Raw genomic sequence first — 24,292 nt, forward strand, 5'->3', positions numbered from 1 at the left:
AGCTTTTGATCATAAACTTGTATTAAAACTTGTGTTCAAGGCCTTCAAGTTTATCTGAAATCATTTGATAGTTTAAGAAAGTTATTAAAAGGAGTAGGTCCGGTAAGAGCACTTTTTGGCCTCAAAATATAGCAGTTTTACAAAATTGATAAAATGTAAACTTTTAGTTATTTATTGAACAGTAGAGTGCTTCTGCTACATAAATATGGGCTATTTTTTTTACTATACAATGAACATATATCGGGTACTGGCACCTTAAAGTCATGCTAAATTACTGAATTCTTCAAAATTCTAGCATTTTAGTTAAATTTTAGACGGTTTTCGTGTAAAACGAAAGTGGCCGCATTCGTGTTCATCCTTAATATTGAAATGGAAGTTGTATTTTATGATAATACATAACATATATAAAAGTTGAGGATGAACACGGATGCGGCCACTTTCATTTTTGACAAAAATCATCCGAAAAGTTACATTTTTCGGCATATTTGGTTGCTTTTTCATATTTGAGCTTGAATCGGATCGTTTTTAATGACTAAATCAGTTCAAATCTTTCACATAAACTAATTGATTCAAATGAAATAGACACTTAAGTGTTTAAAAAGTGGTCAACATCTTTTGTCAGATGAACCTGAAATTTGAGGCCAAAATCGGTCCTTAGCGGACCTACTCCTTTCAAAAAGACAGAGTGAATAGCCACAGACACCGATGACGGAATGCAGTATCGCTATTTTTCGGTTTTGCGGTGGAAGTCGCAGGCCCGACAAAAATGAAAACTTTAGCTATAATGTGTATGATATATTTATTTCAAATAAAACCCTACAGGTGCCCCATTTCAATTACGTGACGTCAGGGGAATAACCTTGTTTGCACAACGCCTAGCGTGACGTCACTGGATACAAGAGGAACGGATTTGCAAAATCACCGTACAAATATCGTTAAAGTAAGTTTTGTAAGACTGCTCGCCATATATTCATATCTTATACAAACTCAATGCTTACAGCGCAACCGCTTATTATTGTGCATTTACATTTCCCCCTAATCAATAATAACACATTTCGACGCATGCACGATCTGCGTTTTTTCTCTCCTAAATGAAATATTGAGAAAGAAAATGGAGAATGTGTCTGGGACAACAACCCGACCAAAGAATAGACAACAACCGAAGGCAACTAATGAGTCTTCAATCATGTCAATGCAGCGAGAAACTCCGGCACCCGGAGGTGTTCTTCAGCTGGCCCCCAAAACAAATATGTATGGAAAAAAATAATGGACGACTGTATATATAAAAAAGAAACTAAAATTAAAGTTCATACTGACTGCATATTTTATACTTCTGGGTTCTGAGAACGAGATGATGTTCACTTTTTGTTATTCATTTAATAAGGGATCAACCTATTGATATGGAAAAAAAGGGGGGGGGGCGGGGACTCCCGGACTGGATTTTTTTGGCGGATCATTTTCATCCGGTGCTTCTATTTGTTTATTTTTGCACTTTTGTATAGTTTCATATTTACACGTATATATATATGCACATTAGTCCAGTCGAAATGTTTTGTTCTAATCTAACGTTATAGCACTTAGCAGCATTAAGCCCAAAATGCACAGAAAAAGTCCAATAGAATTTAACTTTAGGAAAACTCAAATTTTGCGTTAACATTGCCATTGGAAAGGGAGATAACTCCGAGTTTTTTTAATCAGTTTTTGGTTGATTTTCCTAAAACTCATGTAAAATATGATATTTTGACGGGGGTTGCAAGTTCTTTTTTGATTTAATATATTATAAAATCATCTGCCCATGAAATGTACAAAACCGAAGTGTTTTCAGACACTGTATGGCATGTAGTAAAACTTTGAAATGTCTCATTTTTCAGATACTATATCATATGACATGCAGACAGTATAACTTTAACGTGTTCCTCTATTTTCAGACACTGTATGGCATGCACCAAGACTTTAAAATAATATTTGTTTCTTTTTTCAGACAATATATGACATGCAGTAAATTTTTTAAATGTCCCATTTTTCAGACACTATATCAAATGACATACAGACAATATAACTTTGAAACGTTTATCCCCTATTTTCAGACACTGTATGGCATGCTGCAAGACTTTGAAACGTTTATCCCCTATTTTCAGACACTGTATGGCATGCTGCAAGACTTTGAAACGTTTATTCCCTATTTTCAGACACTGTATGGCATGCTGCAAGACTTTGAAACGTGTATCCCCTATTTTCAGACACTGTATGGCATGCTGCAAGACTTTGAAACGTTTATACCCTATTTTCAGACACTGTATGGCATGCTGCAAGACTTTGAAACATTTATCCTCGATTTTCAGACACTGTATGGCATGCAGCGAGACTTTGCAACGTGTATCCTCAATTGTCAAGAGAGTATAACTTTGAAACGTTTATCCTTTATTTTCAGACACTGTATTCCATGCGGCAAGACTTTAAAACGTTTATCCTCCATTTTCAGACATGTTTTAACTTTTTTCTTTTTTTCCACACTTTATGGCATGCAGTAAAACTTTAAAATGTTTATTCTCTATTTTTTTTACACTTATTGGCATGCATTAAACTTTGAAACGTTTATCCCCTATGAGCAGACACTGTATGGGATGCAGCAAGACTTTGAAACGTTTTCCTCTATTTCTATTTTTAGACACTCACACTGTTTGGCATGCAGCAAGACTTTGAAACGTTTTTCCTCTATTCTCAGACACTGTATGGCATGCAGCAAGACTTTAAAACATGTACCCTCAATTTTCAGACAGTATAACTTTGAAACGTTCATCCTCCATTTTTCAGACTGTATGGCATGCGGCAAGTCTGAGTCTTACTTTAAAACGTTTATCCTCGTTTATCTTCTATGTTCAGACACTGTATGGTATGGAGTACAACCTTGAAACGTTTAATTTCAGAAAATATGTAGCATTTAGTATAATTTTGAAATATTTATCTTTAATTTTCAGACACTATATGGCATGCTGAAAAAATTTGAAAAGTTCATTCTTTATTCCTAGACACTTTTAATGGCATGAAGACTCCAGTATAACGTTACTAAAACGTTTATCCTCTACCTTTTTAGACAATATATATATATGGCATGCAGTAAAACTTTGAAACGTTTATTCTCTTTTTTGAGACACTTTATTGCATGAACACCGTGTATCATCAGTACACCGGAAATAGGTACTAACCAAGCTGGCATGATCGGTTTTGACCTTACACGGTAACAAAAATCTTTGTTTTGCTTTATCAATATTCAATGTACATTTCTCAGCATTTGAAATTCTTGCTCCCAAATAATGTTGCATCGGTTTCTTCCTATTTATTTTATAAAACAACTTTGATATTTTAATGAGAACAATTAACTTGTACATTTGTAAATAGTTGTGAATATCAACACCAACTTTCAATTTCGATACAGTTGTCGAGACATTTGCATATTTTATCTGAAAGAAAGCTATTACAGGGCAAAATTAATAGTTACCAATCACAAACCTATTTGTGATTATTCGTTCCTTGTCCTATTTGGATAATAAACGAGCATGAAAATAACGTTTTTGTGTATGGTGTACAGCAGCTTAACTATGAACCGTACATAATGATTTATTTGGTCAGCTAAGCACCGTACACAACACTTCTTTTCGGGATAAAATGTCGAAAAATAACATATGTTTGAGAGATTCCAATGCCAATTATTGAAACAGCTAAACTTATTTAACACATACATTGGTCTTCTAAGAAGACCAATGTATTTAATGCTTCTTCTATCAGAAAAAGAGTTGCAATGCATATAGAATCATATCGGATGAGACGAGCGACAAATTCTTTAACAAGTTTTTGCACATATTTTCAGTAATCGTTATTGTTTTAGGGAAATAATGAGACATCTCTAATCATTAACCAACGACCAAACCATTTCTTGTAACACCAATTATGTTTAGATTGAAGTACACATTGGTATTTTGTGAACAAAACAAAGATTTTCGTTACCGTGTAAGGTCTAAATCGACCATGCCCGCTTGGTTAGTACCTATATCCGGTGTACTGATGATACACGGTGATGCTGCTAACTTTCAAACGTGCATCCTTTATTTTCAGACACTATTTAGTATTATAATAATATGGCAAACACTTTACCGTAAAACTATATAATCTTTATCCTCAAGTCAGAGACTTATATATAGTATTAGAATGCAGTAAAACTTTGCAACGTTATTCTCTATTTTCAGACACTATATATCTTTATGGCTCTGAAACATTTATCCTTTTTTTTTCAGACACTATAACAAAGACAGGACCACGTGACAGGAAATCATCATGGCACATGTTGCTATGCACATCCTATTGGTGATTTGTACGGTACTTATTGTGGGAGCCAGTAGTATGTATTTATATCTAAACTTCTGTTTCTAGAAGAAAAAAAATCTATTGTACATTTCTCTACTTTTATGTGTAATTAGTTAAACAAAATTAATGGTTACCAAATTCCGAGAAAAATTCTAAACTGAAATTTCCTAATCAAATGGCAAAATAAAATTAAAGCTCAAACACATAAAAAATGATAACAAGTTGAACTGTCATAATCCTGACTTTATATGGGCATTTTTCAGGTAGAAAATGGGGGATTAAACTTAGTGTTATAGCTTGTAAATATAATGTCTTATAATAGAATCACTGTTTGTACACACTAAGTCACTTCAAATGTTATATATTCCTCAGTTGCAATAGAGTTTTGTGTGTTCAGGAAGATCCTGATTTTGCTTATTCTGCAGACTCGATTTATTCTGGTGTGTACAAATTTTGCGTTGTATTTTCCTAGTCAGTATTTCGAAATTCTGCTTTAATTATGTAATCTATCAAAAATTAAATCCTTCATATTTTCATAAATCACAGCTAAATCTTACTACTTTAGGTCTTTCCATTTTTCTCAGTATCATTAGTGTCTTAGTGTGATGAGTTAATTACTCTGAATAAAAATGATACAAATCAAATCATATCAAATAATTTTATTGGTGTAAATTCCTATACAGAAATGATACCAGCCGACATTTACAAATTACAAATACAAAAATAAACAAACAAACAAACAAAAACAAAAAAACAAACCAAACATATTTTCTCAATAACAAGAGATACATATTTTATATTTACATTGCGTGGAAGTGTTAATCATGCAATATTATTAATTCAAGCCATTACAATTTATCTTTAATATCATAAAAGCTCTTTGAATGTTCAAATCATACATATCGCTTATTCCAGCTACACTTAGTAGTTACAGTACTAATGTCCGTATCATTACTTTTCAAAATGAAACTAAACTTCATCTTGTTCACACATATTAACAAAACATGGAACTATATCACTGCAGTGATATTGTTTGCCTTAAATTAGTGGAGAATACAGGCTTTTTCCCCTGGAGAAGAATCCCAAATTGAAAAAAAATATGGCTTAAATTATTCCCAAAAAGACAACTTTTTTCCCAAACAGTTCAGTCTCAGTAGTAATTGTGCATGAAAACAAACTGAAAAAAAAATCATTTGAACATTTTTCATGCCTAAAATGACTATATGTGCAGATTTAAGGGTCTATTTATGTATCATCACTGGTAAAATGGGGTCTTATTTTATAACAGGCTTTGACTCTTGAAAATGGGTCTGTAAATTGAAGTTTCAGTCAAATTCATGGTATATTTGAAATTTCCCAATTTGATGAAAATGACGCATATTTTCCCAATAAAAAAGGGTAGAGGTAGTTTTGAAAAAAGCCAACAATATCACTGATCACTTAAATTACAAAAGAGTACATTTCTATTAAGTTCTAACGCTTTACATTGAATGAGGAAATGGGACTCATCTTCAATTCCATCCTTACAAATTGGACAAATCTCTGTTCTAAAGGTGTTTTAGTATATCTACCAACTTCTATTAGTAATTTACTATTCCTAATTCTGATTTTTACCATTTTAGAAATAAAACTTTTGTTAAGGTCCAGTACTAAGAAGATATTTTTCTAATTCAAAATTATTTTTAACTTTGCGATATGTTCGATACATGTAAGAGCTCGTCTTTCAAGTAATCACGAAATCGTTTTCTTTTGAACGCCGTCATCTAGTAATAATTAAGAAAAAAATCTGTCTACTTTTAATTCGAGGTACATTAAACAGGTGAACTGAATAAGTTCAATAACACATGTTTCTTTTCTGTTGTCAAGAATACACTGTTTCAATTTTTGGTATGCTATATTGCACCAATCATATAATTTGTTGACAAATGTTGGTTGGCTTTATAGAGATTCACTAAAGCGTGAAGGCAGTCATTGGGCCCCCACTTATGAAAATTTCTGGATCCGCCATTGTTAATATGGTGTATACAATTATGTCAGAAGTCAAATGAAGCATACATGTACGTGCTGTCTCAATTTATCTGCATTTCTCCATTTCTAAAGAACCGACTGATCTAGAGGAGTACTTAATGAAACCAATCCGTCAAATTATGACCCCTCTGGATTGTTTTTTTTTTTTAAATAATAAAATAGTCCTAGATTAGCAAATTATCAAATACTACGCTGATGTACGTCCATTATTAATTTTTTTTTAAATACATGCTTTCTTCATGAATGTTCCTATTTATTCTGTTGGCAGTTCATATGATTTTTCTACTCTCTACACTACACTTCCACACAATCCTATCAAGAAAATGCGTTCATATTAAATTAAATGGTCTTGTTGAAAAATCTCATTTCAAATATATTTGCTCTACTTCGTTTAAAGCCTTTTTCTATAACAAAACAGGAAAATATGCCAGATACACTTACTGGAAATGTGAAGATATGATTGAAGCATTACATTGTCTCCTGGATAACGCCATATATTACGGATTACAAATGTGTCGAGGTTTCTGATTGGATAACAACACAGAGATGTCAGTATATATTCAGGAAACTGCCGGGGTATATACGACGTTTTTATCCCCAATTGGAACCTCAAAAACGTCATCATAACACCGGTTACTATGTGACGTAGTCATAAGCTATCAGACTGTCAGAGGTTCACAGAGGGAAAATAATGACGTGCTTCAGTCAATAATACATTTTTGATACAAAATCAAGCAATTAACACTTTTAATACTTTAATTTGATGTTAAAAGTGTTATTATAAATTATTACATACACGATAAAATTATGTTCACAGCAAATTAGAAAATCCTTCACGTATGCCGAACATATCAGGTTGGGTTTTTCAATATATATGTGTTGTCAACAAATACCTGCACTGGAAAATAACATTAAGTCAGGGTAATCCGTAATATATGTGTAATTCAGGTCTCAGAAAGGGTATATACTGTGACATTCCCGGCTTAGGGCTTATATCCCCTTCGCCTTCGGCTGATTTTTCATTCCCTATTGTTAATTTTCCTTTTTAAGACGGCGATATGCCTTTGTCTCCATCTTGTATGGTGATCATGTATCCCAACTCGTTCTTTACACCCGTCTGTCATATATTTTAACGAACGAGATCTATAAGACGTATTTATACTTGTATGCAAATTTGTCCGCCATTACGTAAAATCACACAGGTTCCCGTAAACTTTGAAATCATTATTTAAAATATTTGACAGCACAATTTAAAAGTGATTGTTGCTTGACGTCAATGGGTGATTCGGAGTCGATCTAAGGTCATTCGGAGGCGAGAAACAGCTAAATAGTTCAATACCAAAAGTGGTAAATTGTTAAGTCAGGGATTTCGTTACTATAAATTACTAAAAACTTTTACTAAATTCTTTCATCGATACGAATATTTGATTAGTAAATTATTAAAAACAGTATTTCACATCCGAAATTTTACGGTAATGTTGTAAATAAAACTACCGTAATATTAAATATGTGATTTGTGAAAACTTATCGAAACTTTAAACACTCGTATTATATATGGTTGCATTTCTGAAATTGTTTATTTTCTCCCTCAAAGGCCCTTTATGTTAGTGATTTTGTATAAATTTACATTGTGTCATAGATCAAATGCATTCGTTCAACGTATTACTTGTTTGTTTTCCTATGTCTTTCAATTGAGTAAAGCCATTTCAATTGATATTTTATAGTGTGTCCTTCTATGTTGTGAGGTTACACTATTGTTTACGGTAAGGATGACGGTTGGTACCTATCTTTTAAAATGTTTAACCCCGTTTGCACCTGTCAGGAACCTGATGTTCAGTGATTGTCGTTTGTTGATCAGGTTTTTAATATAGTTGGTTTTCACGTTTGAAAGGTTTTACACTAGCTATGTTTGGGCCCTTTATTGCTTGCTGTTCGTTGTGAGCCAAGGATCCGTGTTGAAGACCGTACTTTGACCTATGATGGTTTACTTTAACAAATTTTGACTTAGATCGGGAGTTGTCTCATTCGCACTACCACATCTTCTTATATCTATATACATGTACAAACTTAGACAAACAAGGTATTAAAGCATAACGTTTTATTTTTTTAAATTATCTTTCTTGATCTGAAGTTCCATCCAACTGTCCAAATAAACTTTTTCTTTAGTAGGTAACTCAGGGTCTTGATACATTGGTTGTGTTTGAGGATGGTATAACTTCTCCCGGTAAACTAACATTCATGTTTGAGGATGGTATAGCTTCTCCCGGTTAACTAACCTCCATGTTTGAGGATGGTATAACTTCTCCCGGTAAACTAACAGCCATTTTTGAGGATGGTATAACTTCTCCCGGTAAACTATAAACATTCATGTTTGAGGATTGTATAACTTCTCCCGGTAAACTAACATTCATGTTTGAGGATGGTATAGCTTCTCCCGGTAAACTAACATACATGTTTGAGGATGGTATAACTTCTCCCGGTAAACTAAACTCTATGTTTGAGGATGGTATAACTTCTCCCGGTAAACTATAAACATTCATGTTTGAGGATGGAATAACTTCTCCCGGTAAACTAACATTCATGTTTGAGAATGGTATAGCTTCTCCCGGTAAACTAACATCCATGTTTGAGGATGTTATAACTTCTCCCGGTAAACTATAAACATTCATGTTTGAGGATGGTATAACTTCTCCCGGTAAACTAACATCCATGTTTAAGGATGGTATCACTTCTCCCGCTAAACTAACCTCCATGTTTGAGGATGGTATAACTTATCTCGGTAAACTAAACTCCATGTTTGAGGATGGTATAACTTCTCCCGGTAAACTATAAACATTCATGTTTGAGGATACTTCTCCCGGTAAACTAACATTCATGTTTGAGAATGGTATAGCTTCTCCCGGTAAACTAACATCCATGTTTGAGGATGGTATAACTTCTCCCGGTAAACTATAAACATTCATGTTTAAGGATGGTATAACTTCTCCCGGTTAACTATACACATTCATGTCTGAGGATGGTATAACTTCCCCCGGTAAACTAACATTCATGTTTGAGGATGGTATAACTTTTCCCGGTAAACTAACCTCCATGTTTGAGGATGGTATAACTTCTTCCGGTAAACTAACATCCATGTTTGAGGAGCGTATCACTTCTCCTGGTAAACTAACATTCATGTTTCAGGATGGTATTACTTCTCCCGGTTAACTAACATCTATGTTTGAGGATAGTAAAACTTCTTCCAGTTAACTAACATCTATGTTTGAGGATGGTATAACTTCTCCCGGTAAACACAATTCATGTTTGATGATGGCATAACTTCTCCCGGATAACTAACATCTATGTTTGAGGATGGTATCACTTCTCCTGGTAAACTAACATCTATGTTTGAGGATGGTATAACTTCTCCCGGTAAACACAATTCATGTTTGATGATGGCATAACTTCTCCCGGACAACTAACATCTATGTTTGAGGATGGTATCACTTCTCCTGGTAAACTAACATTCATGTTTGATGATGGTATAACTTCTCCCGGTAAACTAACATTCATGTTTGAGAATGGTATAGCTTCTCCCGGTAAACTAACATCCATGTTTGAGGATGGTATAACTTCTCCCGGTAAACTATAAACATTCATGTTTGAGGATGGTATAACTTCTCCCGGTAAACTAACATCCATGTTTAAGGATGGTATCACTTCTCCCGGAAAACTAACCTTCATGTTTGAGGATGGTATAACTTCTCCCGGTAAACTAAACTCCATGTTTGAGGATGGTATAACTTCTCCCGGTAAACTATAAACATTCATGTTTGAGGATGGTATAACTTCTCCCGGTAAACTAACATTCATGTTTGAGAATTGTATAGCTTCTCCCGGTAAACTAACATCCATGTTTGAGGATGGTATAACTTCTCCCGGTAAACTATAAACATTCATGTTTAAGGATGGTATAACTTCTCCCGGTTAACTATACACATTCATGTCTGAGGATGGTATAACTTCCCCCGGTAAACTAACATTCATGTTTGAGGATGGTATAACTTCTCCCGGTAAACTAACCTCCATGTTTGAGGATGGTATAACTTCTTCTGGTAAACTAACATCCATGTTTGAGGAGCGTATCACTTCTCCCGGTACACTAACATTCATGTTTCAGGATGGTATAACTTCTCCCGGTTAACTAACATCTATGTTTGAGGATAGTATAACTTCTTCCGGTTAACTAACATCTATGTTTGAGGATGGTATAACTTCTCCCGGTAAACACAATTCATGTTTGATGATGGCATAACTTCTCCCGGTTAACTAACATCTATGTTTGAGGATAGTATAACTTCTTCCGGTTAACTAACATCTGTTTGAGGATGGTATAACTTCTCCCGGTAAACACAATTCATGTTTCAGGATGGTATAACTTCTCCCGGTTAACTTACATCTATGTTTGAGGATAGTATAACTTCTTCCGGATAACTAACATCTATGTTTGAGGATGGTATCACTTCTCCTGGTAAACTAACATTCATGTTTGATGAGGGTATAACTTCTCCCAGTAAACTAACATTCAAGTTTGAGGATGGTATAACTTCTCCCGGTAAACTAACATTCATGTTTGATGATGGTATAACTTCTCCCAGTTAACTAACATCTATGTTTGAGGATGGTATAAATTTTCCCGGTAAACTAACATCTATGTTTGAGGATGGTATAACTTCTCCCGGTAAACTAACATTCATGTTTCAGGATGGTATAACTTCTCCCGGTTAACTAACATCTGTTTGAGGATGGTATCACTTCTCCCGGTAAACTAACATTCATGTTTGAGGATGGTATTACTTCTCCCGGTTAACTAACATTCATGTTTGATGATGATATAACTTCTCCCAGTTAACTAACATCTATGTTTGAGAATGGTATAACTTCTCCAGGTTAACTAACAGCAATGTTAGATGATGGTATAACTTCTCCCGGTAAACTAACATCCATGTTTGAGGATGGTTTCACTTCTTCTGGTAAACTAACCTCCATGTTTGAGAATGGTATAACTTCTCCAGGTTAACTAACATCTACGTTTGAGGATGGTATCACTTCTCCTGGTAAACTAACATCCATGTTTGAGGATGGTTACTTTCACTTCTTCTGGTAAACTAACCTCCATGTTTGAGGATGGTATAACTTCTCCAGGTTAACTAACATCTATGTTTGAGGATGGTATAACTTCTCCCGGTAAACCAACATTCATGTTTCAGGATGGTATAACTTCTCCCGGTTAACTAACATCTGTTTGAGGATGGTATCACAACTCCTGGTAAACTAACCTCCATGTTTGATGATGGTATAATTTCTCCCGGTAAACTAACCTCCATGTTTGAGGATGGTATCACTTCTCCTGGTAAACTCACATTCATGTTTGATGATGGTATAACTTCCCCCGGGTAACGAGCATCTATGTTTTATGATGGTATCACTTCTCCCGGTAAACTAACATCCCAAGGTATAACTTCTCCCGGTAAACTAACCTCAATGTTTGAGGATGGTATAACTTCTCCCGGTAAACTAACAGCTATGTTTGATGATGGTATCACTTCTCCCGGTAATCTAACACCCATGTTTGAGGATGGTATAACTTCTCCCGGTAAACAAACATCCATGTTTGAGGATGGTATAACTTCTCCTGGTAAACTAACATTCATGTTTGAGTTGGCTGCCAACATTATAGTCATACTTGTTGAAGTTGTTCTCTTACTCTTCGCTGCTTTAGGTCTCCGTCTTCTGTCCAGTGTATCATTTGTACCAAACAACAGTTCATCAACGTCTTTTCTAAATTTTGCATAACATGCATTTATACCGCTGATGATCTCCTTTTCATTGCCTCTTGTGTTTCTCCTCCTTTTCCCTAAATGTCACGTAAACTGATGGTCTCTTTTTCGTTGGCCTCGTTTGTTTCTCCTCCTTTTACCTGAATGTCGCGTAAACGATTCGGGTTATCTCCTCCTTTTCCCTGAATGTCGCGTAAACGATTCGGGCTATCTCCTCCTTTTCCCTAAATATCGCGTAAACGATTCGGCTTATCTCCTCCTTTTTAGTTATCTCTGGTGGAAGGTAAGTCATCGTTGTTGAACTCAACATTATCAAGAAGCGGTGTTGGATTTAGATCTATACAGGGCTTGTTCAATGCCGTTTGACACTTTCTTTCTTCCGTGGAGAGACGTCTGCTCTTATTCTGATTATTTTGAGATATAGCTGTCGTGTTACTTATAACACTTGATACAGAACGTGATCCTGGTTCACTAAAAGGTACAACTCTGTTCTTATTAAATATGATTCTAAGTCTCTGAACAAACCTTACCAAAGCGAATCTCTATTCTTTGTTGCTTCCTGTCTAATTACATAAATTTCTTTCCACAATTAACTCCTATTTTTTTATGCTTAAGTCTTTCATGTCGGTAATCTCATGCAGCAATTCGTGATCCTGAAATGCTCGCTGGTGCTGCACGCTGACGTCGACTGCATTGCAACGTGACTATGGGAGATGCGATTGCTTGTTGAAGACTGGACGGAAGGGAACAGGGGAAAAGATAATGTGACTAAATTATCAGTGTTTTATTAATACACATGATTATTCTCTTTTTTATAATAGTATAATCACAATACAATTAAGCAATTTAGATTGAAACTAAAGGATCCAATAGAGGATACTCCCGTACATTAAAAATGGAGGAAATACAATGTATCAAACAAGCAAACAATATACCGAAAAAAATATGAAAACATTGAAGATACTTAAGTTTTTTTGAAATATTTTAACTTTTTTTTAACTTCGGCTAAGAACCAACGTCTCACTATAGAAGAAGAATAGTTTATACAAAGTGTCATGTTGGTCTCTTGTGGACAGTTGTTTCATTGGCAATCATACCACATCTTCTTTTTATAAATTTAAGATATTAAACTCTGGTTATTTTTCACATCATTCTATCTTTATGGGAAAATAAGATAACTCGGTTTTCGATAGTTCAGTTTAAAATATTTAATATGTATAGTGGTTTGGAGAACAAGTTATTGAAACTTATATAAATCCCTTTCCATTTTGCGGTTGCGAGTGCTGCATTGTATGGGCATTAGGCTGCTCTTTTTCGAAATCTACAAGGCTGTCTTTTACGTACAAGAGATATGGCTTTCTCTTAACGCGGTTAGCCATTTATCGTCCCCTTCCGACTGACTAAAATCGTTTCCTCAAGACCATACTCGCAAATGGTGTCAAGGGAGAGCCGAAAATTCAGTCCCTGAAATTTTCATCCCGGAACTGGAATCGAACAAGTATCCTTTGTGTTAGTAGTCCGATGCCCTAACCACAAGACTACTACTTCAATCATAGTTTGTCTCTTTTTTTTTTTAAAGTTAAAAATGTTTATGTACATTCCAATTATAATTTTCACTAAAGAATTTGACATAAGATTAAAGTTTCTGTAATAAAGTGGTGGCTGCCGTGTGGTGTTTTTTTTTTTTTTTTTTTGTGTGTGTTTGTGAGTATGTGTGTTTGTGTAAGGGTGTGTTACACTTCTTTCATGTATTTGTCTTTAAATAAAAGGGCCTGTGTTCGAGTCCCAGAGGATACCAATTGATAATGTAATGACAATTATGCTCTCTGGTTACACACGTGACACAAGACCCTTCATCCATGTTTTCGAATAAAAACATGAAACAAAAAAGACCCAGTTTCATATCATGCTGCGTTCACACGTTATTCGAATTCGATTCGCATAAACTTATTCGATTTAGTTTAATTCGCATTCAAAACGTTTTACATCCTAACGTCAATTCTAATCCGAATTGCAATGCGTGTCAAATACTGTCCTAACGACATTACCTTTAAATCCGTATTAACAAAAACGCATTTCTGATTTTTTGGAAAACTAAGGCTTTTCTACCTGAGGCACTTAAAGCGAGGAAATCACTATGTGATCCGTGTAAACTCATCAAACCTTTAAACAAACTTATATTATACTAGAACACACCCGCATAATCGCGGGCATTCAGAGCGTAGTTTAAAGTATGTAAAGTGTTGTTGGAAGAATTTTGTGAAATATTGAATGACTGGAGAATTTCAGCAAAAGTATCATAAATCATAGGTTATTGGGGACAGGAAAATGTTCAGTTTTTTAATCCCTCCTCCTTTATTTTCAAAATTCCCAATTTGTGGTTTTCTATCAATTTCAATATGAATATACATTTAGTATGTTATGAACATTTAAGTAAGGAGCCTGTACTTGAGTGGTTGTCGTTTGTTTATGTGTTACATATTTGTTTTTCGTTCATTTTTTGTACATAAATAAGGCCGCTAGTTTTCTCGTTTGAATTGTTTTACATTGTCATTTCGGTGCCTTTTAAAGCTGAGTATGCGGTATGGTCTTTGCTCGTTGTTGAAGGCCGTACGATGACCTATAGTTGTTAATTTCTGTGTCATTTTGGTCTCTTGTGGAGAGTTGTCAACATGGCAATCATACCACATCTTCTTTTTTTTTGTAATCAATGAATTTTGTAAAAGATTTAATGACTGGAGAATTTCAGAAAAGGTATCAAAAGTGCACATGAATAATTTTAGCGCTTATCTGTATATTATGAACATTCACTATATAAATAAAGTGTATTTACTTTCAATTCTAAGTTTTCTAATCGATCCATGGTGGTCATTGATATAGTATACAGACCCTCTCTATTTAATAAACTCTAAACGTGTATTTACTTTCAATTCTAAGTTTTCTAATCGATCCATGGTGGTCATTGATTATGATATAGTATACAGACCCTCTCTATTTAATAAACTCTGTGACCACCGTGGATAGTAAACTTGAAAATGATAGCAGATAGAATTCTGAAAATACACTTTATTAGAAAAACGCAAACCGGAAGTATAATCTGACTTAAAATTTTGTCCAATGACGGGACAATATCCGGATGCCCTTTTTCTCGTTTTTCTCCCAAAATAACTCAATCTGAATAATCATATGAATGGATGACAAATGCGACTGTGCACTGTACCTATAGGACACAGAGGCGTGTTGGTTAATTTATTGTGGAAAGAAGAGAAGCGACACCCAAAATGAGGTCTTCTCGTTTAATAGTATAGATAAGCAAAGGTTAGCGTACCAATATTGTAATAAGATCTCTGAATATAGTTTACATTGGCACTAATATCGATTTTGTCATTAGCAAATTAAAACATTACTAAATTGTATCTTCTTTTGAGGCGGGATGTATAGAGACACAGATACGTTAATTTTTATCTCTATAGAAGTCGCTCCTCACTATCCTACTACCTGTCGATACATCCATTTTCGGCATTGCACAAGTCATGTCTTCTCTGACTGTTCATGACATTAAAATACTAAATCCCTGGGATGTGTTTTAGTTGATTTTAGTCTCTGATGAGTGATTTTTTTATTATCAATTGTTTTTGGCTTTTAACTAGCTGTCAGTAACTGCGAGTACTCTCAAATCGTATTTTCTTGTTAATTCGACCTGTTAATACTGTTTATAATGCTTTTTTGTTATTTTATATTTATATGGATCTTGTCTATATACCAGCTTTGATTATTTGGAATATATTCTAAGTTTCACTGCTTCTTACTACATTTGTATAAACCCAAGATTTACCTGTATTTTTTTAAAACCGTTTTTTTTCTAAAGTGAATATTTTCGAAGGGTTAACCATTTCGCAGTGGTGACTTGCCATGGCTTTGTTTGGACTTGTTAATGTTTGTTTGCTTCTTGGCGTTGAATGTTTGTCCCTAATATTTTATTAACTGTGCATTTGCATTCAGATATCGCAGATCGAATTTATTCGTTGATAGTGTATTAATGTACGTTTTTTGATTGAGTTCAGCCTGCCAATTGATATTTTAATGTGTGTTTTTCTATGTTGTGATGTTATGCTATTGTTTCAGAAAAAAGGAGAAGGTTTGGATCCATTAAAGCGTATAATCCTGCTGCGAATGTCAGGAATCTGATGTACAGTAGTTGTCGTTTGTTTATGTAATTTATACGTGTTTCTCGTTTTTTAGCTCACCTGGCCCGAAGGGCCAAGTGAGCTTTTCCCATCACTTTGCGTCCGGCGTCCGTCGTCGTCGTCCGTCGTCCGTCGTCGTTAACTTTTACAAAAATCTTCTCCTCTGAAACTACTGGGCCAAATTAAACCAAACTTGGCCACAATCATCATTGGGGTATCTAGTTTAAAAAATGTGTGGCGTGACCCCGCCAACCAACCAAGATGGCCGCCATGGCTAAAAATAGAACATAGGGGTAAAATGCAGTTTTTGGCTTATAACTCAAAAACCAAAGCATTTAGAGCAAATCTGACAGGGGTAAAATTGTTTATCAGGTCAAGATCTATCTGCCCTGAAATTTTCAGATGAATCAGACAACCCGTTGTTGGGTTGCTGCCCCTGAATATGTAATTTTAAGGAAATTTTGCTGTTTTTGGTTATTATCTTGAATATTGTTATAGATAAAGATAAACTGTAAACAGCAATAATGTTCAGCAAAGTAAGATTTACAAATAAGTCAACATGACCGAAATGGTCAATTGACCCCTTTAGGAGTTATTGCCCTTTATAGTCAATTTTTAACCATTTTTCGTAAATCTTAGTAATCTATTACAAAAATCTTCTCCTCTGAAACTGCATGGCCAAATTAATCCAAACTTGGCCACAATCATCTTTGGGGTATCTAGTTTAAAAAATGTGTGGCGTGACCCGGCCAACCAACCAAGATGGACGCCATGGCTAAAAATAGAACATAGAGGTGAAATGTAGATTTTGGCTTATAACTCTGAAACCAAAGCATTTAAAGCAAATCTGACATGGGGGTAAAATTGTTCATCAAGTGAAAATGTATCAGCCCTGAAATTTTCAGATGAATCAGACAACCTGTTGTTGGGTTGCTGCCCCTGAATATGTAATTTTAAGGAAATTTTGCAGATTTTGGTTATTATCTTGAATATTATTATAGATAAAGATAAACTGTAAACAGAAATAATGTTCAGCAAAGTAAGATTTACAAATAAGTCAACATGACCGAAATGGTCAGTTGACCCCTTTAGGAGTTATTGCCCTTTATAGTCAATTTTTAACCATTTTTCGTAAATCTTAGTAATCTATTACAAAAATCTTCTCCTCTGAAACTACATGGCCAAATTAATCCAAACTTGGCCACAATCATCTTTGGGGCATCTAGTTTAAAAAATGTGTGGCGTGACCTGGCCAACCAACCAAGATGGCCGCCATGGCTAAAAATAGAACATAGGGGTGAAATGTAGATTTTGGCTTATAACTCTGAAACCAAAGCATTTAGAGCAAATCTGAAATGAGTAAAATTGTTCATCAAGTGAAAATCTATCAGCCCTGAAACTTTCAAATGAATAGGACAACCGGTTATTGAGTTGCTGCCCCGAAATAAGTACATGTAATTTGAAGGAAATTTTGCAGATTTTGGTTATTATCTTGAATATTGTTATAGATAAAGATAAACTGTAAACAGCAATAATGTTCAGCAAAGTAAGATTTACAAATAAGTCAACATGACCGAAATGGTCAATTGACCCCTTTAGGAGTTATTGCCCTTTATAGTCAATTTTTAACCATTTTTCGTAAATCTTAGTAATCTATTACAAAAATCTTCTCCTCTGAAACTCATGGCCAAATTAATCCAAACTTGGCCACAATCATCTTTGGGGTATCTAGTTTAAAAAATGTGTGGCGTTACCCGGCCAACCAACCAAGATGGCCGCCATGGCTAAAAATAGAACATAGAGGTGAAATGTAGATTTTGGCTTATAACTCTGAAACCAAAGCATTTAAAGCAAATCTGACATGGGGGTAAAATTGTTCATCAAGTGAAAATGTATCAGCCCTGAAATTTTCAGATGAATCAGACAACCTGTTGTTGGGTTGCTGCCCCTGAATATGTAATTTTAAGGAAATTTTGCAGATTTTGGTTATTATCTTGAATATTATTATAGATAAAGATAAACTGTAAACAGAAATAATGTTCAGCAAAGTAAGATTTACAAATAAGTCAACATGACCGAAATGGTCAGTTGACCCCTTTAGGAGTTATTGCCCTTTATAGTCAATTTTTAACCATTTTTCGTAAATCTTAGTAATCTATTACAAAAATCTTCTCCTCTGAAACTACATGGCCAAATTAATCCAAACTTGGCCACAATCATCTTTGGGGCATCTAGTTTAAAAAATGTGTGGCGTTACCCGGCCAACCAACCAAGATGGCCGCCATGGCTAAAAATAGAACATAGGGGTGAAATGTAGATTTTGGCTTATAACTCTGAAACCAAAGCATTTAGAGCAAATCTGAAATGAGTAAAATTGTTCATCAAGTGAAAATCTATCAGCCCTGAAACTTTCAAATGAATAGGACAACCGGTTATTGAGTTGCTGCCCCGAAATAAGTAATTTGAAGGAAATTTTGCAGATTTTGGTTATTATCTTGAATATTATGATAGAAAGAGATAAACTGTAAACAGCAATAATGTTCAGCAAAGTAAGATCTACAAATAAGTCAAATGACCAAAATTATCAGTTGACCCCTTAAGGAGTTATTGCCCTTTATAGTCAATTTTGACCAATTTTTCGTTAATTTTTGTAATCTTTTACAAAAATCTTCTCCTCTGAAACTCCTGGGCCAAATTTAACCAAACTTTGCCACAATCATTATTGCGGTATTTAATTTAAAAATTGTGTGGCGTGACCCGTCCAACCAACCAAGATGGCTGCCATGGCTAAAAATAGAACATAGAGGGGAAATGTAGATTTTGGCTTATATCTCTGACACCAAAGCATTTAGAGCAAATTTGACTGGGTAAAATTGTTTATCAGGTCAAGATCTATCTGCCCTGAAATTTTCAGACAAATCAGACAACCTGTTGTTGGGTTGCTGCCCCCGAATTAGTAATTTTAAGGAAATTTTGCAGATTTTGGTTATTATCTTGAATATTATTATAGATAGAGATAAACTGTAAACAGCAATAATGTTCAGCAAAATAAGATCTACAAATAAGTCACCATGACCAAAATTTTCAATTGACCCCTTACGGAGTTACTGCCCTTTATAGTCAATTGTTTACAACTTTTTCGTCATGTTTTTAGGAAATATTTTCCACTGTAATTATGGGCCAAGTTCATTATAGAGAGAAATATTTGTAGCAACAAGAATGTTCAGTAAAGAAAGATCTACAAACACATCACCATCACAAAAACACCATTTTGTCATGAATTTATCTGTGTCCATTGATAATATGCACATAGAACAAGGTGAGCGACACAGGCTCTTGAGAGCCTCTAGTTTTATTTTATATAGATTAGACCGTTGGTTTTCCCGTTTGAATGGTTTTACACTAGTAATTTTGGGGCCCTTTATAGCTTGTTGTTCTGTGTGAGCCAAGGCTCCGTGTTGAAGGCCGTACATTGACCTTTAATGGTTTACTTTTTTTAAATTGCTATTTGGATGGAGAGTTGTCTCATTGGCACTCGCACCACATCTTCCTATATCTATCTATCTGACAACTTAGCTGTATTTGGCAAAACTTTGAGGAATTTTGGTCCTTAATGCTCTTCAAACTTCGTACTTTATTTGGCCTTTTTAATTTTTTTGGATTCGAGCGTCACTGGTGAGTCTTTTGTAGACGAAACGCGCGTCTGGCGTATATACTAAATTTAGGCTAATTGGATAATGCGATTTAGCCAATTCGAATTAAAAAAAAAAGAAGAGTGTGTGAACGCGGTAAACAAATTCGATTCGAATTAAATAAACGTGTGAATGAGGCATTAGAAAAATAAACACCACTGGAGCGTGTAGAGGGGCGTAAAAAAAGGGGGTATCTGCACGGAAGAACTCGAAATAATTGACCATTTCACGATAATCGAACAATTAAAAATATCTTGCACGTTGATATTTTTACCCATTTAACGAAACACGGTGAATAACAAAACTTTTTTCACGGCTGTACGTGAAATGAAAATGGCAAAACACGTTGCACGAAAATAGCCCTTTACCACCCTCCGTGTAGATTCGGTAGAGGATGCATTTGCTAGTTTCCATTCATTTTTCTATTTCAGCATGCAGACAAGGCTGGATAAGTAAAGGTTCTGGTAGACTACAGTACTGTTACTACATTTCTGCCGCTGGGGATGTCAAATCACAGAGTGATGCCACGGTAAGTTTGTTTGTTACATTTCATTTGTGAATAATTTAGTTTTGGATGTATTATGTCTTCTGATTGGCTGATAGCTTTTGTCTCTCAGCGAATAGATTTTTTTTGTCATGTCACAATTATGTCATCTGATACATCGAAATGAGTATTGAAAAAATAAGATTTGTACGATGTTCTGTCATATTCTGTATAACAACAATGACCGAGTTCACTTGAAACTCTAGTCCGCTTCAGAGTTTTAAGAGTATCACGTAAACACATTCGAGTTGCTATTCGGATCAACTCTAGGTCACTCTAGGGTAAGGCCCTGACTACGCTGTAAGCATAAAATAAGGAAGAAAAAAAACTGATTGGTTTGACGTCATTCGAAGGTAAACTCGAATTTTTGAAACACGAGTAACTTCAGTAAGTAAAGTTGACAGTAGAGTTTCAAGTGAGCTCGGCCAATTATATACCCACTGACCAGCTGTTGAAAAAGGTTTGATTTTTACCGAATTTGAGCATATTTATAAATTTTATTGTAAGTTTATTTACAGGCAGCACAATTATATTGTAAGTTTAGGGAGCTACCATTTGATTTTTATGGGGGGTCTAGGATGAAATTTGAAAAAAATGGGCAGGACAGGAGTTTTGAGTTAAAAAAAAAAGGCAGGATGAGACACTTGCAAAAAAAAAGTCAGGACGACAATTTAGGTAAAAAAAAGTCAGGATAAACTAAAAAAAAAGAAGACAGGACCGAACAGAGTGCAAAATAAAAAGGCAGGACAGAGATTACAGCTAAAAAAAAATGCAGGACAAAATTTTTCATCCTAGCCCCCCCATAAAAATCAAATGGTAACTCCCTTATTTCCATTGCAGGCAGCATGCAAACAAATGAACGGGATGTTGTTTTTCTCCTCTGATTCTTATGAAACTAGAGAGTTTAAAAGATATATCAGTAATAATCGGGTACGTATAATTAAACAAACCGTTGTAGCTAGGCCAAATAAAATGATATGTGTCTCTGTCTTTCCCATTACATCTTTGAAAAAATAGGGTAGGTTGGTAGGCATTTTTTTTATTTTACATTTTTTTTTAAATTGAGTGACAGTCTATTATTGATGAGAAATTCTGACTTAAACAGTGCTCATTGTAAAATAACAAAAAAAAAAACTTTAAGCTAGGCTATTTCTAAGCTTAAGATATTCGGTAGGTAGGGGAAAAGGACCCAATATTTTTTTTTGGCCTTTAAATTACGTGTTTATATGTAATTATTTATATTTATTTGTTTGTTTTTGATAGTGATAAAGAAAAAGATTATTATTAATTTATCCACCATTTTCTACATCAGAACATACCTGTACAAAGTCAAGAATGTAACAGTTGTATTTTTTTTTGTTGAATATTTTTTTTAATGTCTTAATGATACATGTAAATATGTTTTTATATTGACCAAACATTTGTGTTCGTGTTGTTCATTCTTCTATGTTGTGTCATGTAAGCTGTTGTTTGTTTGTTTTTTTCATTTCCATGGCGTTGTCAGTTTGTTTTGGATTTATGAGTTTGACTGTCCCTTTGGTATCTTTCGTCCCTCTTTTGTGATTAAGTGATTACTTAAACACCCCTATGGGGGGCCTCCACAATACAGAAATGTAAGACAACATGAACAATAATTTACTGTCAGGTAAACCCAACAATCATAGAATAGCATGAACGATTTTTAACCCAAAAATGAAGTAAGATAAAATACTTTTCCTGCCTGCCGTACCTTAATAATTTCCACATGTTAGAGGAAACCAACATTCATGTTTACATTGCCCTACCCATGTCAAAAAAGAGGGGCGAAAGATACGAGAGGAAAAATTCAAACTAATAGATCGAAAAAAAACTGACAACGCCATGACTAAAAAAGAAAAAAAAAAAAACCCGGAGAAAAAAAATATTTCACACAACAGATCTAGAACATAGAAAACAGTAGACGCAACACAGACCCCGCCAAACACTGAGGGTGATCTCAGATGCAGATCCTGCTCCAGATGTGGCACCAGTCCTGTTGCTCATGTTATTACAAAAAAATGAGTTCCCTTAACTTCATTCAGCTTCCTATAGATGATAAATATAAGAAGATGTGGTATGAGCGCCAATGAGACAACTTTCCATCCAAGACACAACTTTAGGTCAAAGTACGGTCTTCAACACGAAGCCTTGGCTCACACCGAACAGCAAGCTATAGAGTGCTCCAAAAATGACAGGTGTAAAACTATTCAAGGGTAAAACTAATCTATATAAAAAAACGAGTAACGAGAAATACTTATGAAGCACATCAATAACGACAAATACTGAACATATGGTTCCTTACAAACGCTTCGTGTTTAAACGACTTGATAGGTACCAACCTTCACCCTTATCTGAAACATAAGTGTTACATCACAACATACTAAGATGGTGCATATTTTTCTTCAATTACAGATATCTACTCCGTTTTACTGGACATCTGGACATAAAGACAACTACCAATGGACTTGGGGTGTTGACCCCTTTACGTACCCATTTCACGCCCCTAATTGGGCCGCAGGACAACCTGACGGGGCTCTTAAAGGAGAATGCATAGCAGTCCAAACACAAGGTGCAATGATGGAAGACCAACCATGTGGAAATAAATACAACTATATCTGCAAGTCACGAACATAGGCTTAGGAATTCAAACTTTGTTATTAGAATACAATGTACTTTTGATTTGTATCATTTGAGTACACTGTGTTCACAGCTGCTTGGAATTATGAGAATACAATGTACCTTTGGTCAGAATCAATGGATATTATTATGATATTATGTCTTTTTATTCTTAAAACAGATAAACAGTCCATCATAATCAAATGATGTTTGCATTCTTTCATTTGATTTAAATTATTAAAACCTTGTATCGAAAATGGCTTATTATTATGATATAATAATTATGTTTTTATATTCTTACAGCAGATATACAGTCTATAGCATAATCAAATGATGTTGTCATTTTTTCATTTAATTTGAAATTATTAAAACATTGTTTCGAAAATGGCTTTATATTTTAAATTAAACTTAACGGATTTTACTGATAGTTTAGTATCTTTTGTGTCCATTTGTGTTAAATTTCCACTAGATATCAGCACGACGCTTAATTCCACTTCTAGGAAGACTTATTTTTAAACGTACTTAATGTTGGAATCCGTAAAAAACTCGAAATAGGACGTTTTTTTTTCCATTGCAAGAAACAACGTCATAGAGCTTTTATGTCACTACCAAGTTGCGTTAGTTGATGCGCATAAAGAATTATTATACTAAGATGTTTGATCTTTAAGGTGTAAAACTTTTTAATTACGTTGTGTTGTAAAAGGAATATTAAGCTTCTCGATGATCAAAATAGGTGTTTGTCAAACTGCTATATAACAACCAGTGTAATTTTTCTAACAAAACGGAAGGTTAAAACTTTTTGAATTTTTTATATTTTTTAAGCTTCTAAATTATAGTCCAAATTCGTCCAACTGCTAAATACCCATTGCATTTATTCCGGTGAATAAGTTCAAAGTATATATTTTGGCAAATCCTATTCTAGTCTAAGTGTTGGGTATCCCCTTAACATAGTACTGGTATTTCATTGTGAGTAAGCTATAAACAACACCAAATAGACATCAACTAAACGACACAACATGAATATTT

General features: G+C 34.5%; 1 protein-coding gene across 1 annotated transcript; it reads left to right on the forward strand.

The window, feature by feature from the left end:
- The first annotated feature begins 844 nt into the window (after positions 1–844).
- On the forward strand, positions 845–23,523 carry LOC139495264 (lithostathine-2-like). The gene is made up of 5 exons (XM_071283541.1): positions 845–940; positions 4,293–4,396; positions 20,520–20,617; positions 21,473–21,562; positions 23,063–23,523. Exons 2-5 carry the CDS (start codon positions 4,333–4,335, stop codon positions 23,282–23,284), a joined length of 474 nt encoding a protein of 157 aa, XP_071139642.1. The 5' UTR covers positions 845–940; positions 4,293–4,332; the 3' UTR covers positions 23,285–23,523.
- Positions 23,524–24,292: the final 769 nt, after the last annotated feature.

Source organism: Mytilus edulis, chromosome 11 (genome assembly GCF_963676685.1).
Source record: "Mytilus edulis chromosome 11, xbMytEdul2.2, whole genome shotgun sequence".
NCBI classification, from domain to species: Eukaryota; Metazoa; Mollusca; class Bivalvia; order Mytilida; family Mytilidae; genus Mytilus; species Mytilus edulis.